At 44.1% G+C, this 17,457-nt stretch overlaps 1 protein-coding gene across 2 annotated transcripts in view; it reads right to left on the reverse strand.

Moving 5' to 3' along the window:
- Positions 1-17,457, reverse strand: part of IRF2 (interferon regulatory factor 2) — an 83,716-nt gene that overhangs the window by 28,958 nt on the left and 37,301 nt on the right. For both annotated transcript variants that reach the window (XM_070781707.1, XM_019953488.2), the window contains exons 2-5: positions 12,497-12,592; positions 4,348-4,447; positions 2,500-2,676; positions 2,145-2,191 (exon numbers count right to left, since the gene is read on the reverse strand). In XM_070781707.1, the coding sequence (XP_070637808.1) occupies positions 2,145-2,191; positions 2,500-2,676; positions 4,348-4,447; positions 12,497-12,583 (411 nt within the window). In that variant the 5' untranslated portion in view covers positions 12,584-12,592. The remainder of the gene's footprint in view (positions 1-2,144; positions 2,192-2,499; positions 2,677-4,347; positions 4,448-12,496; positions 12,593-17,457) is intronic.

Raw genomic sequence — 17,457 nt, forward strand, 5'->3', positions numbered from 1 at the left:
CTGTACTTAAGACTGTAGAAGATTCTTCAAAATCACACATTTGTGGAAGTTACAACTTTTCTGACTAAACAAGAATAATCAGAATGTAGGCCCTAAAAAAAATCCAAATGGTGGGAAATCTGATATAACAAACAACAAGATTTTTTCAATTGCAAGAAAAAAATAATTTTTTGAAAGTAATCTAGTGGAAACCCATAGGTTAAAAAGACTTGAGACATATACAAAAATCACAACATGTGAACTTTATATGATTTTGATTCAAGTGATCAGACTGTATAAAAACTATGAAACTTATGAGACAAATCAGAAATTTTTAAGCACTGACTGGATGGATATTTGGTGATAGTGAAGAACTACTATTAATTTTTTCAGATGTAATAATGATTCTGGATTATTTTTAAAGAGCATTTATCTTTTAAAGATATTTACTGAAGTAGTTGTGAAAGAAATGATGTTTAGAATCTGCTTTAAAATATTGGGCTGAACCATATGAAATTATTTTTGCAAGTCAAAAATGGTTGAGTATCTGCAGTTTCATGCATATAGGGAAGTGGACAGAGGTACTAATGTAATAAAATGGCCATGAGCTGATTGATGTTGAAAGTGGGGTGACGGTCTATGAAGTACATTTGACTCACTTGCTTCCTTCCTGTGTGTATAAAATTTTTCCATAATAAAAAGTTAAAATATAAGGCCTATACTGTGCTATATTTAAAGTAAGTCACCAACTAAAAATACTGAAAGTGGAAACTAGAGGTCTCACTGCTGAAACACTCTAGCTAAAATATTTCTTTTCCATTGTAGAAGTAAATGTGTCTGAAATTTTAACAATTTACCTAAGTTTTCCCCTCTAATTACCTTCACAAGTCAAACTGAAGTATATTTTGTGTGTGTGTTTTTCCAACTATTTTGACTCAGTGGTTTGCTTTTAAACATTGCGCTGTCTGGATAATTTGGATTTTCCTTCAACAGTTATTCTGGAGTATAAATCAGAGTACTTGGCATCACTTTTAAGTTCAGTTCAAAGTTACCATGTGAACTTGGCCACATGTCCCGCTGCCCTTGGGCCCCTGTCACTCAACCTTCTCACGCCACCGTCTCCTCATCTGCAAACAGGGTGTGCTGAAGCAGACCACTGTCTCTCTGATGGTCTACGGGCCCGGACTGTAGAGTCTGCTCTTTGCTTAGCAACCGAAGCTCATCTTCAGTTTCTCTTGGGATATTTGGCAATTCTATGGCTTTTGAACAAGGGCCCCCCAATCAACACACAAAGACCCTCACAGGGTAGGGGGTTTCAGACTACATAGCCGATGGAAAAGCTCACACACACAAATACATCCCTATGGAAGACCTTTGGGAGTTACGAAAGCTAGTTCTTTTTTTTTTTTGAAAGCTAGTTCTATATTGAGATCCACACAAATAGAGGGCCTGAACAGAGCACAAACTAATAGCCTATCAAGGGTAAAAAAAAAAAAAAAAAAATATATATATATATATACACACACACACACACACAAGTATATATATATACACACACATAAATATATACATATACACACATATATATACGTGTGCGTGTGCATGTGTGTTCAGTCACTCAGTCACGTCCAATTCTTTTATAACCCCATGGACTGTAGCCTGCCAGGCTTGAGGGGCCTGGTGGGCTACTGTTCATGGGGTCACAAAGAGTTGGACACAACCGAGTGACTAAGCACATACATATATAAATGTAGGTATTTAATATAAGTTTATAATACCTAATATACTTTAAAATATATTTAATGGCCTGAAAACATACTTGATATTGTCAGATAGTAGCGAGTTGCTGGAGCTTAGCTGGAGCTAAGTGACCAGCTGGCAAGAGTTGCAGGGGCCAGATGGAGGCCTAAGACTGCCAGGCTCAGCGTGGATTTGTGAGTTCATTCATAAATCGTTCAGGGAAATTGGATGAAGCAGGGGAGGTGTGTGTACCTGAGCCCACAATCGGGCACATGCTAAAGAGAAGACATGAGAGCACAGAAATCACAACAGCAAAGGAAGCAAGATTAAATACTTCACAGAGACCACATCGCTTGTCTTCATGAGACAGACTATGAATCACTAGTATGATCACAACTTTGGTCTCCTCTCTGCACAAAGATTACCTTGATGTGCTTCACTCTGTCTTCTTTTTCTGTCTTTGGTTTCTTTCCTGTGGCAACAAAAATAGTTCGGGATTAATCCATGAAGAATGCAGAGACATTTCCCCTACATTAAGTTCTTTCTGAAACTCTCACTGCATTTATTGCTGTAATGTGTAGATGGTCAAGATCCCAAACGTTTCTTTTCCTTTCCTTGGGGGCCCTGAGAGTCATTTTACCCAGCCAAGTAAAGGCAGAATTAACATCCACAATGGGAACAGGGTTGTATTCTTGCTGTGGCTACGATTGTGGAAATCAAGAAATCACAAAGGCGCTATTTAAGCAACAGTTGTTTTAGCCAGTAAATATCTTTATCTACCTTTCTTAGAAGGCCGCTCAGACATGGGCAGCATCCGGTAGACTCTGAAGGCATTGTTTCCTTTTTTTATGCTTTTGTCCTTGACTTCCTCAATGTCAGGCAAAGAGTTCATGGCACATCGGAAATTCGCCTTCCACGTTTTTGGGTCAGGTTTATCTATTCCTGGTTGATGCTTTCCTAAAAAAAATAGTCGAAAGAATGAAGGTTAAGAGGAAAAAAAAGAGAGGGAACATTATTTCCAGAGTAAAAATTTCTGGAAACAGGATTGCTGGCGGGTTGCAGAGAGAATGCTTTTCATTCCAGGCCACACCTACAGTGAACAAACGTCCTGGTTTGTTCCAAGCTGAGAAGGTTCTTGGGATGCGGGAATTTTTGTTTTAAAACCCAACAGTTTCAGGGCGCTGCTGCTGCTGCTAAGTCGCTTCAGTCGTGTCCGACTCTGTGCAACCCCATAGACGGCAGCCCACCAGGCTCCCCCGTCCCTGGGATTCTCCAGGCAAGAACACTGGAGTGGGTTGCCATTTCCTTCTCCAATGCATGAAAGTGAAAAGTGAAAGTGAAGTTGCTCAGTCATGTCCAACTCTTAGCGACCCCATGGACTGCAGCCCACCAGGCTCTTCCATCCGTGGGATTTTCCAGGCAAGAGTACTGGAGTGGGGTGCCATTGCCTTCTCCCAGTTTCAGGGCAAACTGGGACAAACTGGTCACCCTGGGTCTACAAAACAGCTTCAGAGAAAATAAGGGTAGAAATCAATGTGGATAATCAAGGTAAGGAAAAGAAAAAGCTAGGAGGTCAGGAGGGTTTCCTTGGTGGCTCAGCTGGTAAAGAATCCTCCTGCAACGTGGGAGACCTGGGTTCAATCCCTGGTTGGGAAGATCCCCTGGAGAAGAGAACGGCTACCCATTCCAGTACTCTTGCCTGGAAAATTCCATAGACTCTATAGTCCATGGGGTGGAAAAGAGTCGGACATGACTGAGTTACTTTCACTTCACTTCGCTTCAGGAGGCCAGGAGACCAATAAGCATAAGTCACTGGAAGGTCTCCTTTTCAACTGACTCTCAAACAAACAGCTCCCTAGTTAAATGAAATTATAAATAAATAGCTACATAAATAAACAGCAAATAAATAATAAGAAATAAATAGCTAAATAAATAGTAAGTATTAATCAAAAATAAACAGCTAAATAAATAAATAGTAAGAAATACATAGCTAAATAAATAGTAAGAGAAACAGCTCTCTAGTTATAAATAAATATAATCTCGACTACCTTTGGGGGAAATAATTCGACCAAGGTTTACAGCTCCAGAACAAATCAGTTCTACATCCCCCTGGTACATACCTGGGGAACTTCATCAGAAAACCACATTTATATGGCTGAGTTCCTTCACTGTTCATCTGAAACTGCTACAACATTGTTAATCGGATATATCCCAATATATAGTATTTTTGGTGTTAAAAAAAAATAGAAAACCACATGTCCAGGAAATTTAAAGACTCAGTTTCTATGGAATGGGTGGAGCATCACTTCTGAGTGATGAAGTCTATACCTCATATGCCCTGGATGTGTCTGAAGACAAGTCACAGGTTTATCAGCACTATCTTCATGAAACCATAAGCCAAGGCATTTCATACATGCAGTAAAAATAAAAAGAAACAATAGCTAACAGTCTATCATATAAGTGAAATTTACCAAGAGAGTAGAACTTAAATATTCTCAACCAAAAAACAAAGTACACTTTAAATATCCTGCAATTTAATTTGTCAGTTATACCTTGATTTTTAAAAAGCATGAAACCAACAAAAAAAAAGCAACAGTACCAGCCTCTGGAGATGATGTGGGTTCATACCTGTATGGATGGCCCAGTTTCTAAAGAGGGGTGCATCTTTTTCCACATCCCACCCATGTCTAGCAGCATGCATCCAGGGGATCTGAAAAATCTTCTTTTCCTAAAAAAAAAAAAAAAGTAAGAACTGCAGCGAAGGGTTTCAGGCCATCATTGCAGAGGGTTCTAGCTAGTTTCAGCTAGTAAGACTCCCCATTAAGTAAAATCACTGGGTTTGCTGAATGTCTATGGTAAACCAAACCCATTTCCTCACTATGACCCAAACCTTGACAGTCTACCAGGTGAGATTGAGAGGCAGGTGGAGTCTGGTAGGCTAGAAATAAATTTCAAGGTCAAAAGTGATGATTTGGGAAATGCCAATGTGTTTCATTATCTGTCCCTCCTTTTTTACAGGATCACAGGTAAATGGCCACTGACTGAAACGTCTATAGCTTATGATTTATTTCTGTCACTTGGTAAAGAGGAACTCCAGCTGTCTTAGGTAAATTAAACATTAGGCAACTCTAGCATGAAAACATATACACTAACATGTGTAAAATGGACAGCCAGTGGGAATTTGAGAAATGATGCAAGGAGCTCAACCCGGGGCTCTGGGACAATCTAGAGGGGTGGGTGGTGTGAGGGAGGCTCAAGAGGGAGGAGACATATGTATATACCTATGGCTGATCCATGCTGATGTATGGTAGAAACCAACACAATACTGTGATTATCCTTCAATTAAAAATAAAGAAATTTTTTAAAATTAGGCAACTCTTCAAAGCAATACACATTTCACTGCTAAAGGGAAGTCGGGGTGTCTGAGGCCATTGTCAGAGACTGAATCTCTCAATCTGCTCATGCAGCCAACAGAAATGAGAGATTTTGTTTTAGGGACTTCCCCTTCCAGGGGTTCAGTTCAGTCACTCAGTCGTGTCTGACTCTTTGCGACCCCGTGGACTACAGCACGCCAGGCCTCCCTGTCTGTCACCAACTTCCGTAGTTTAGGCAAACTCAGGTTCAGGGATTAGGGTGGCGGGTGGGGGTGGGGGGGGCGCGGAACGGGTTTGATCCCTGGCTGGGGAAATAAAGATTCCGCATGACAGATGGCGTGGCCAAAAATATATAAAATAAAATAAAACAAAATAGAGAAGTTAAAAAAAATTTTTTTTAAGATTTTGTTCTAATCCCTGTGTCTACTACCCTGCCTGAGGAGAAAGCAACAAATATAAACAAAGATGTACCAATTATGTGAGGATGACACACTTTTTCTGAAGAAAAGTCCCTTAAGTACAGTTCTTGTCATAGAAGATCTTCTCCATCTCTCTTACATCCCAACTCAAAACTGCTTAAATCAACCCTGGCAAATGTATGACTAGAAACTAGTGCTTTGGAAACAAAATAGTAAAACTACTTATGTGAAACCCAGTTTACTTTGCATGTTCACAAGGTCTCAGTTTTGGTTCTTGCAACACCCGAAGGAGCTGGGTATATGTTACTGTTTCCGCTTTACAGTTAAGGAAACTGAGGAACAGATTTAAATTATCCATTCAAGGAACTCACGGTAATATTAGTAAATATCTAAACTCAGAACCTAGGTCATGTGATCCCATATTCAATCACTGACTCACACTGCCAGTTGTCTCCCAGGGTTTACATTTAGATTTCCTGACCTACAACAGATCTGCTGACTTGGATTCCATGCAGATTAAAGACCAAGAAAACTGTATTTTTTTAAAGCTCTCAAGGTAGATCTGATCGTTTCTAGGGAGGGGGGGGGGGAAATCTCTGCACAATACACTGGAGCAGGAAAGTAAATGTCAGGAGGGATTTCCCACCTCTTTGGTTTCACACAATGAAAGATACAAACGGGCCCCACCGACCCAAAAGGGACTTGATGCCTCCCACAGAACCAGCCACAAAGCCTGAGTTAAAAATATGTCAGAACATTTGAGGGTTCCCCAGAACTGTTAAAGGGGAAAATTCCATGTATATAAAACGTAGTCAATAAAGAAGAACTGAAAGTGAGAGGTTTTTCATAAAACCCTCCGTGTTCACACTGTATCGTCCACTGAGAGAGGACGGGGTTTCAGGTTGGCCAGTTTCAAAAGGGCGGTGATCTGAAGAGGGTTGAGTGAAACTTTATTTTTTATGGTAGACAAATATCAGAGCACAAAATCACTCAATGCAGTTTTTAACATTCCCAGGGGGAAAAAAAAAAAAACCCATAAATTTATATCTGAAAGAATTTTTCCTGAAGTACACAAGCAGAATCTAAAGGTTTATGCTTAAAGATACAGACCTTTAAAGAATCAGACTCTTGCACTTTTTTATAGATCAAAGGAGATCTGGGGTGACACAATCTGAAATCAATCTCGAGACACAAAATTGATTCTGATAGGCAGATCTTTTCAACTGTGTGTGTATGTGCAAGCATACATAACTTAGTGACTCAACAACAGCAACACCACACAAACACACACACACACACCTCCAAACCTAGTCTCCCAGAAATCATGCCCAAATCACGAAACCATGAAAGTAATGACTGAACCTAGCAATCATCCACCATGAATCCCCTTGAAAGGGGCCAGGGACCTAAACAGACATTTTTCCAGGGTGGCTATACACACTGGGTATGGAAGGACTGAACACAACAGCAGATGTAGAGACCTCTGCCCACCTGCAGGCAGAAGAGATGAGCCCGGCTCAAGTTGAGAACATCTGAGATAATTTTGAGCAACGCAGAACAAACATAGCTTGACCTCCAAGTGGAATCCAGCCTTCTTATCTCCCACGGCTGCTCCACTCCCCCAATATCTATAAGATGTTCCAATGTTGCTTGCTATTTTTGTTTGGACTTCTCACTGTGTTCTGAGATGGCCTGATATTTACACAAGTACAAGCCTGCTTTCAAAGTGCAGAGCAGGAAAAGGTCGGAATTACCCGATGACCTCCAGGGCTCAGGGAGGGGGCCTTGGCGCCTGGGTCCAGGCAGACCTCTGCGGAGAAACAGGAACCTCATAAATCAGGGTGGGAATCAATCGAAGTGATGAGAACAGTGAACCTGGATGCCGCCTCCTTCCTTCCTCAAGAAACAGCCCAGGGAAACCACAAAATCAAGCATGAGGACAAATCCAGATCAGACCTGGTCTCTTCAACAAGCCAATGGAGAGATGGCAAAAAGGGAGCGGGCGTTGCTCATAGTCAGGAACCAAACACAACCTAGGGGTCTGCTGTGGCTTCTGATGGAACAAATAAATCCTAGAACGATATCTGAGGAATAGTCAGGTATTCTGAATAGGAACAGGGCAGTAATGGCACTTTAAATGATGACTAATTATGATTAATTTATGATTATCCAATTGGTAATGGTATTGTGAATCCATAAGAAAATGTTCTTGGGTCTTACAGATATACCCAGTCAGGGAGTTGCTTTAGTCACCTCCCAATTAATAGTTGTCCAATCTAGATGTGAGTTTTAAATCTAGAAGGGAATTTGCTACATTATTCTTTCTAGTCGTTAGATCATTCAAGCATACTATGTGTATTTGCAAATACTTATAATAAAAAGCAACTGGCCCAAGCCACAGCCACGTTCAGGAGCTAGGTACAATGCTGCTGTGCAAACCTCCTTATCGCTCCTCCAGAGGAATCCAGAGCACCTGTTCCATCAGCCCCCACCTCCTGGAAACAGGAGATGGAAACAAATTCAAGGCGTTAATTAGCCACCTATCTATCTTCCCTGGTGGCTCAGTGGCAAAGAATCTGCTTGTTAAGCAGGAGATGCAGGTTCGATCCCTGGGTCAGGAAGATCCCTGGAAGAAGGAAATAGCAACCCAATCCAGTATTCTTGCCTGGGAAATCCCATGGACAGAGAAGACTGGTGAGCTCCAGTCCACAGGGTTGCAAAGAGTCGGATACAACTGAGCAACAGACTTTCATTCACTTCCCCACCCCTTCATGTATTGGAAGCAGGAGATGGAAACAAATTTAAGGCATTAATTGGCCACCTATTTATCTCTCACTAGGAATGCACTGGGTATGATGGAGTCTCCGTTTGAGAGCAATGTGACCATTGCCAACCCAGTGTTCTTGAGTCTGATTATCTTAACAGAACATATACAGAGTCATCGATGTTCCTCCCCTTCAAGTAGCCATCCTTCATGCATTCATTCTCAGCACAATGTTACCTGGAGCCTCCAGGGTGTCAGGCCTGGCGCTGAGCTCTCAGCAATGGTCAAGACAGCCCTGGTACATGGCCAGCCTGGAGTGCCTCCCCGTGAGCACCCGGAAAGACAAAGCCCCGAGGGTGGCAGAGGTTTTCTAAGACTCACAACAGCCTTCAGCAGAAGAGAATTGGGGATGACCTCAAACCACTCAAAATACAAGTAGGGATTCTTGGGCTTATGAATGGGCAGGGAATAACAGTGGGGTCTGAGTGAAATATTTATGCAGACAGCCGAACGCCAGCAAGCCTAAGTTAGCAGAAAACCTATAAACCGATGCTCTAGGGAGGTGTGGGTACAGACAGGAAATGCCCCGAGGCCACCCAACATCTACAGTGACTACAGCCACAGGGCGTTTCCGTCTGCATTGGGCCCTCAGGCAGCCCAGGAGCTGCAGGCACAGCATCGTCCTGGGAGGTGCCATCTGCTGCAGCCACTGCCCCCTCTCTGTCTTTCAGCCTGGCCCACGCTCAGCCCAGCAGAGAACAAGGGGGTGGAGGTCTCCTGTCCTTCTGCACCAGAGAAGGCACTCAGGAGCCAAGAGCCAGGTGAGTAAGGCTCCACACGAAGGACTGCCTGAGGGGCGCTAAGTGTTCAGCTGCACCAAGAAGAATCCATTCACTTTCTGGTCCTCTTTAGAGCCCAGTGGATTGCAAGGAGATCAAACCGGTCAATCCTGAAGGAAATCAACCCTACAAATTCATTGGAAGGACTGATGCTGAAGCTGAAGCTCCAATCCTTTGGCCACCTGATGTGAGGAGCTGACGCCTCGTTAAAGACCCTGATGCTGGGAAAGACCGAAGGCAGGAGAAGAAGGGGACAACCGAGGATGAGATGGTTGGATGGCTTCACCGACTCAATGGACCTGAATTTGAACAAACTCCAGAGATAGTGGAGGACAGAGGAGCCTGGTGTGCTGCAGTCCATGGGTTTGAAAAAGAGTCGGACACAACTTAGCGACTGAACAACAAAATCCAAAATACAGGGACACAGGGGTTTGAGCAAAAGGTATCTTGGTGGACAGCCCAGGTGAAGAAGTAGCTTTGAGAGGGAGTGTACGCTTCCTTGGGCTGTCATAACAAACTGCCACCCACTGAATGGTTAGCACCACAGAAACGGATCCTATTATTTTTCGGTGGAGGCCAGAAGTCCAAAATCAAGACATCAGCAAGGCTCTAAGGAGAATCCTGCCTTGCCTCTTCCAGCTTCCAGTAGGTCCGGGTGCTCTTGACTTACGGCTGCAGCACTCTAGTCCCTGCCTCCTTCTCCACTTGGCCTTCCCCCCTGTGGGTGTCTCCTCGTCTGTGTCCTTTATTTTTTTAAGATTTTTTTTTTAAATTTTTATGCAGACCATTATTTTAAAGTCTTCACTGAATATGTTACAATATTGCTTCTGTTCTATGTTTTGGTTTCTTGGCTGCTAGGCATGTGAGCTCTTGGCTCCCTGACCACCCTTGCACTGGAAGGTGAATTATCTTAACCACTTGACTGCCGGGGAAGTCCCTCTTCTGTGTCTTATAAGAACCCTTGTCACTGGGTCAGCCCACCAGGTAATCCAGGATGATCTCCTCTCGACATCTTTAAGTTAATTACATCTGCCAAGATCCTTTCTCTAAATAAGGTCACAACCACGGGTCCTGGGGGTCAGGATGTGGACATATCTTTGAGGGGGGCTACCACTCAACCTACTACAGACAACAACAAACCGCAGTGTATTAAGAGCCCACTTGCAGGAGACGTGGTGACGTTGGAAGCACACCACTGTGTCAAGCTAGCCAAAACGGGTGGGTGGGTTTTGAAAAGGAAAAAGCAAAGGCAAACAACTGACTTTCTTCAGAAATCAGGAACATCTGCTTTAATTTCACATCCCAAATCAATATAGGCAATATTACCAGTTCTTCAGGATATAATCCTCCTAAACCCATGAGCCTTGATTTCCTTGTCTGCAATATGACAGAAAAATCTACCTGATGACTTGTCGAAACTCAACATTCAGAAAACTAAGATCATGGCATCTGGTCCCATCACTTCATGGCAAATGGACAGGGAAACAGTGGAAACAGTGACTTTATTTTTGGGGGTTCCAAAATCACTGAAGATGGTGACTGCAGCCATGAAATTAAAAGATGCTTGCTCTTGGGAAGAAAAGTTATGACCAACCTAGACAGCTTACTAAAAAGCAGAGACACTACTTTGCCAACAAAGGTCTGTCTAGTCAAAGCTATGGTTTTTCCAGTAGTCATGTATGGATGTGAGAGTTGGACTATAAAGAAAGCTGAGCGCTGAAGAACTAATGTTTTTGAACTGTGGTGTTGGAGAAGACTCTTGAGAGTCCTTTGGACTGCAAGGAGATCCACCCAGTCCATCCTAAAGGAAATCAGTCCTAAATATTCATTGGAAAGACTGATGCTGAAGCTGAAACTCCAATGCTTTGGCCACCTGATGGGAAGAATTGACTCACCTGAAAAGACCCTGATGCTGGGAAAGATTGAGGGCGGGAGGAGAAGGGGATGACAGAGGATAAGATGATTGGGTGGCATTACTGACTCGATGGACCAGACCTACTCTGGGAGTGGACAGGGAGGCCTGGCGTGCTGCAGTCCATGGGGTCGCAGAGAGTCAGACATGACTGAGTGACTGAACTGAACTGATGACTTGTTTCTTTGGAAGAGGCTAATTACAAAGCCCCTCCAGGATACAAACCTAAAATACTACAGACACAGCAAGGCTGGAAAAATATATCATTTGCCCCAAGACCTTAGAATATAGGACAGGTCATTTGAAATGAGCATATGCTTTACTTAAAATATTTCTGTTTACTTCTATGCCATCTTGTTTCAGAAGGGACTTATTTAAATAGATACATTCAAATATAATACACCACTACATTTAAAATAAATGAAAAAATAGGTAAACGAGGAGGAAGAAAAAAAGAAATAAGATTGAGAGATATCTGTGAAGATAAAAATGAAGTAAGGAGCAATATTCATACAAAAATTAGGCTGAACAATATTTTGTACACTTGTTAGGAGCGGCCACAATCTGGCTGTCAGCTCTTGGCACGTGATGCAAAGGTAAAGCCTGACCTGCTAAATTATTCATCGTGTCCTTAAGATTAAAAACACGGGGAGGTAGAGGAGGAAAAAGACACCTGCTCAGAAGCAAGTTCTTCTTCTCAGAAGAACCGTAATACTCCTAGTAGTGGGAGAGAAATTTCTCTTGGGCTGTCTTAAAGAAAGTATGCTGTAGTCATTGCTTTTCTAGATTATAACTGAATGTTTCCAGGCGTTCTTTATGTTTACATCCAATGGCTTCCTGATTCATCCCCTAAGAGTAAGGATCGACTAAACTGAGGGTTTTGAGGTTGATAAAAGTAAAAAAGTATTTATGTACATATGTAGGAGGGGGTTGTAAATGACAGAATACTGCTTTTTTCGGACAGGTAGGCACACAAACAGGGTTTCATAATAAAAGTAAAATAAGTTTTTTAAGACAAAAACAAAAGTTGTCTTTACGTAGAGAATACTGAAAAGAAAATCAATATGCTCCTTTCCCAATAGAAAGCCCTAGAGTTTCCATGTCCTCCAACCCTAGAAAACAAGGAGAAGCAAGAAAGAATATTCAGAGATGGAGAAGGGTAAGAAGCACTGAATAGAAATACAGCCAGATGCTTCCCACAACAGTCATCCATGAGACCAGAGCCTTAACTCAGGGTCGAGGCTACAGTCTGAAGTGATGATAAATCTTTTTTATGATTCTTTGATATTTTCATAATCACTTTTGCTTGGTTGGTTTTTGTAATAAATAAGCATACTATTTTGAACACAAAGAACAATTTTACTTGGGGCAGTCCACACGCAGCTGCTTTTAGTAGGGATCTCTCTGTCACAGACACATACACACACTCACATACATACATACACACACACACACATGCACACACTTACCTTGCTAAGCCACTTCAGCCCTGGTATCATATTTGAGTTGATCTGTTCTTCCAGCCACGGGCGCATACGCATCCTTTCCACCGGCATGGTGTCTTTCTAGAAGAGCAAACACAACATCAGGCATTTCTGCTGCTCACTGTCATGTCCGCAGGTGAAGTCTGACACCATGCCTGACCAACTGTATACTCCTCTTTCTCAAAATCGCATAGCTTATGTGTACCCGGGGGCTGGGGGGCTATGAGAGCATATTAGGGGCTTTGCCCTGGAGCATCCTGCCCCACTCATTCCCGAGGGGCTGTCTCCGTGGGGCGATGGTGTGTGAGGGCCACGCCGGCTCTCAGCTAAGAGGGTCCCATGATGAAGAAACGCAGCCAGTCAGAGGGCTCGGATACCTAACGCTGGGTTTTGCGCATGCGTGCTCAGTTGCAGCCAACTTTTTGTGACCCTATGGAAGTAGCCTGCCAGGATCATCTGTCCATGGGATTATCCAGGTAAGAATACTGCAGTGGGTTGCCATTCCCTTCTCCAGGGGATCTTCCTAACCAGGGATCAAACCTGCATTTCCTGTGTTTCTGGCATCGGCAGGCAGATTCTCTACCACTGTACCACCTGGGAAACCCTAAGGCTGGGTTTTACCCCCTCCCAACCCGGCTGTGTTTACGGCAGATACCTTCAGTGTATCAGGTACCCAGAGGACCAGTGTTTTACAAGTACCCTTTGGCATCATCTTTTATTTAAGAGCCAAGGGTGGACACAGCCATTCCTTTGGGATATCTGAGTTATTGACAAGCTTCGAAATCCCAACACAGGCATGTTTGGGCAAGCTCTTAAGGTATCAGGTTCATTTGGTTTCAAGGTCTTTCACCAATTAGCCATCCCCTCCTAATGTAGTCTGTCTCCTGGCTTCAGCATCACTTTTATGTGAAAGCATCTCTTATTCAGAGTGCTCCCTCAAGGATCCTTCTTCACTGCCACCGGCCCCCTCTGACCTGGGGTCACCTTTCCTCCACCAGCCCACAAAACACCCCTCCCCCCTCCTTCCAGATGCATTTCTACACAGTCTATCCCTTGCCCACCTAAATATACCCAGAGTGGGATCACTCATTCATCTTCAGCCTATTTACACACAAGTCTGCATTCGATCCAAGAGCAGAGACAACGGCGACCAAGTCTCCAATTCCACAGGACATCATGGACGGTAGGACACGACGCTCTTTTCAACCCTTGGCTGCCTCATCTATCCTTGGCTCATTTTCTCCTCCAGAAATGAGCTCTGGATATTCTGCTCCGATGACTTTGGGCTAGGATGATCACAGTCTCAGTAACGCTCTCTTCCAGCTCGCAAAGGACTTCCTGTCTCCTCTGTGCCCAGCCCACAGCTTACACCAGAGGGCAAGCATCACTATGAGCCACCTGGAGCTGCACTCTCTGCCCGTAAAGCCTATTTTGACTCTAGAATTAAGGCTAGCCCTTGCCTTTCCCTCGGACCTTTTCCCTACTTCTGACCCACTCCCTGTCACAGACACCGCCTCCTCCTTGCTCCTCTTTCCCAGCCTTGCCAATCCTGAGCCATTCTCCAAGATCCAATCTCCGCCCTCCTCCCCACAAGGCCTCCCAGACATGCCAGCTGCAAGAATCCCTCCTCCTCCATGTCCCACAATGCCCACGATCTTGTACTGCTCATTGGAAAATCAAACATTGCTATAGGGCAGCTATTCTAAGGTTGTGTTTATTCTTACTAACTCTTACCTTTTTAAACGGAAACTTCTCAGCTGTGCCCACCCTCTCCTCTTTCCAAAGAGTAACTTCACTGAGAGCAGGAACTCCAGCTCTCATAGGTCTTTGGATAATCCTACAAAACCTAAATGCAGCCGTGCCCTCCAAGAGAGGTGCAATACAAGGACCAGTTCTGAAGGTCAGCCAAGATGGGGTCACCACGGCAGGCTGGCCCTGTCCACTCATCTGGTGGCTTCAGGAATAAGAGGAACCACAGGGACACCCCAAAAGGACGTGGAAGAGCCACAGGGAGCCTCACATGGCTGCTCTGAATGGGTCTCAAGCTGTTCCGATCACTCACTCCTCCATTCACAGGCCATGTATCAAGAGTGATGCTCCAGGAACAGGAAGGAAGGAGATGGTCCCTGCCACCTAGGGATTCCTGGTCTAGCAGGAGACAGGGGACAAGACAATTCCCACAGCCCAGGGTGCCTCCTGTGTACAGAATGATAAGGAGAGAGTTCTGGAAGCATGGGGTAAAGCTGTCCACATTAGATCCACCGGGTGACCAAGCATAGCGAAGGCTCTGCCCAGCTGACCCTGCAGATCCTCCTTCTTAAAAAGATCTCAAGACACAGAGGTCTGGGCAGTAGAGAGGGGCGAGGAGGCATGGATATAACGTGACAGCTCTTCTGAAGGGATAAGATGAAAGCAGAACCGCTGTGGCCCAGGAACCTCTGCAGCCCTACCTTAGCTCAGCAACACGGAAATATGCCCCTGCTTTCCATCTGTAATTTATAACATGTTCCTCCCCTATTTTTTTTTTTTTTTTTTACAAACAACCCATTTAGGAAAAAATGGTCACCTGAAATAAGGCAAAAAACTTTGTATCTTTAAAGCCTGTGTGGGGAAATACAATCAATCTTCATTATTCGAGGATTTCATATTTGCAAACGTACCTACTCACTAAGTATTTCTATCACCCAAATTGATCCTTGGGGTGTTCCCTGGCCCTTCACAGACATGCCCAGAGATGTGGAAATCCTGAGTCAGCCGGTCCACACGCTCCCAACTAAGGTCAAACCGGTGACATCCTGCCTTCTTATTTCAGCTCTCACACTATAAATACATGTCCTTTTCACAGTCTATCCAGTGCAACATTTTTCACATTTTCCTGCCTTTTTGTCAGTGATTTTGCCATTTAAAATGGCCCCCAGAGTGGGCTGTCTGAAACGCTGTCAACCATCTCTAAGTGCAAGAAGGCTGTGACGTGACTTTTAGAGAAAATATGTGTGTGAGATAAACTTCCTTCAGGCACGAGTTACTGCTTGTTGTCTACAAGATGTAATAAATATGGAGTCTTTAAAACAGAAGCATGTAAAACAAGATTACATATCAATGAGTTGATGAAAATGTGATCAGAGGCTCACAGGAACCTAATGCCTTTGGAGAAGAGGGAAATGCAGACACAGACAGATAGAGGCAGCTTCCCAGGTGGCTCTGTGGAACAATCTGCCGCAATGCAGGAGGCACAGAAGATGTGGGTTTGATCCCTGGGTCAGGAAGATCCCCTGGAGGAGGAAATGGCAGCCCACTCTAGTATTCTTGCCTGGAGAATACCATGGACAGAGGAGCCTGGTGGGCTACACAGCCTATGAAGTGAAGTGAAGTAGCTCAGTCGTGTCCGACTCTTTGTGATCCCATGGACTGTAGTCTACCGGGCTTCTCTGTCCATGGGATTTTCCAGGCAAGAGTACTGGAGTGGGTTGCCATTTCCTTCTCCAGGAGATCTTCCTGACTCAGGGATTGAACTCAGGTCTCCTGCATTGCAGGCAGACGCTTTACCCTCTGAGCCACCAGGGAAGCCACAAAGCCTATAGGGACTGGCATAGAGTCAGACACAACTGAGTCACTGAGCATACATACACACACACACAGAGAAGCCCACGTGCAGACACAGTCACAGGGGGAAGATAGCCATGTGAGGACAGAGGCAGAGACTGGAATGATGCAGCCACAAGCCAAGTACTGCGTGCAACCACCAGAAACTGGACGAGGCCAGGAACGACCCTACCCTGGAGGTTTAAGAGGGAGAACAGCCCTACAAACACTTTAACCTGGGGCTTCCAGCTTTCAGAACTGTAAGAGAATAGATTCCTGTTGAAGTCACACAGTTTGTGGTATTTTGTTATGGCCACCCTAGGAAACTTAATGCAGAAGATGCTCTGAGTCAGGTGACAGGTCTCCTGCTCTGTCTACAGTTAAAGAAGATGGGACAGCAGACAGTGCAAAGACCCCGAGGGCAGGAGGACCAGCTGCAGAAGGCAGTCAGCAACAGGGTGATGTCAGAGGCAGGCTGACCCCACAGGCCTGCAAAACCATGCTTAGGATTTTGATCATCATCCCAAGAGTGAAGAGAAAACTAGAGATTTATACCAACCAATGATATTATCAGTGTTGTGAACAGTAAAGATAAGAGCTGATTATAAAACCTAGACCAGGGCTCCACCAACGTTAACATACACACAAATCTCGATTCAGGAGGTCTAGGTGAGCCCTGGGATTCTCAATTTCTAACAAGCTCACAGGTCACTGGATCACACTCTGAAGAGCAAGGCTCCAGACTCACTTGGTTCTTCTGCGAAGAGTCTGGTTCTTCTTGCTACAAAGTCTGGTCGTCCCGGCAGACAGCCCCCCTCCACTAGTCTCTGTGCGTCGTGTTCTGCGGCGTCATCTATCTTTTGACCCAGTCCATTTACATACGTCTTTCTAACAAGGATGCTGCTCAGCCAAACCTCAACGTTTACCGCTCACCTAGCCAAACTCTATGGAAATCCCACATATAGAAACTGTTCTAAATCTTTAGTCAGGACTGTCATAAATTATAAGCAGATTTTTAGGAAAAGCAAATACAGCAAGGATCTGATCAGAGTAGGGAAAACTCTATTATCAAGTGCTTCACTTACTTCAGGTTCCATGGTGTTGTGTGTGTGTGTGTGTGTTTTAACAGCTAGGACATCCCCGATGATACACAATGAAAGCTAACCCTTTTACACGGAAGCACTTCCTCTTTCTTATTCGATTTTAGAGCCTGGCTCCCCCTCCCACACACTAAACAGGTAATGAATTACCAGTGGTCTTGCCACATGATCGAGAATAAAAAGGTCGCCATTTGACATAGATTTCTCATGACTATCAGAGGCTGGGTTTGCATCTGTGAAAGGAAGGGAAGGTGGAACTCAACG

The sequence above is a fragment of the Bos indicus genome, chromosome 27 (assembly GCF_029378745.1).
Source record: "Bos indicus isolate NIAB-ARS_2022 breed Sahiwal x Tharparkar chromosome 27, NIAB-ARS_B.indTharparkar_mat_pri_1.0, whole genome shotgun sequence".
NCBI lineage: Eukaryota > Metazoa > Chordata > Mammalia > Artiodactyla > Bovidae > Bos > Bos indicus.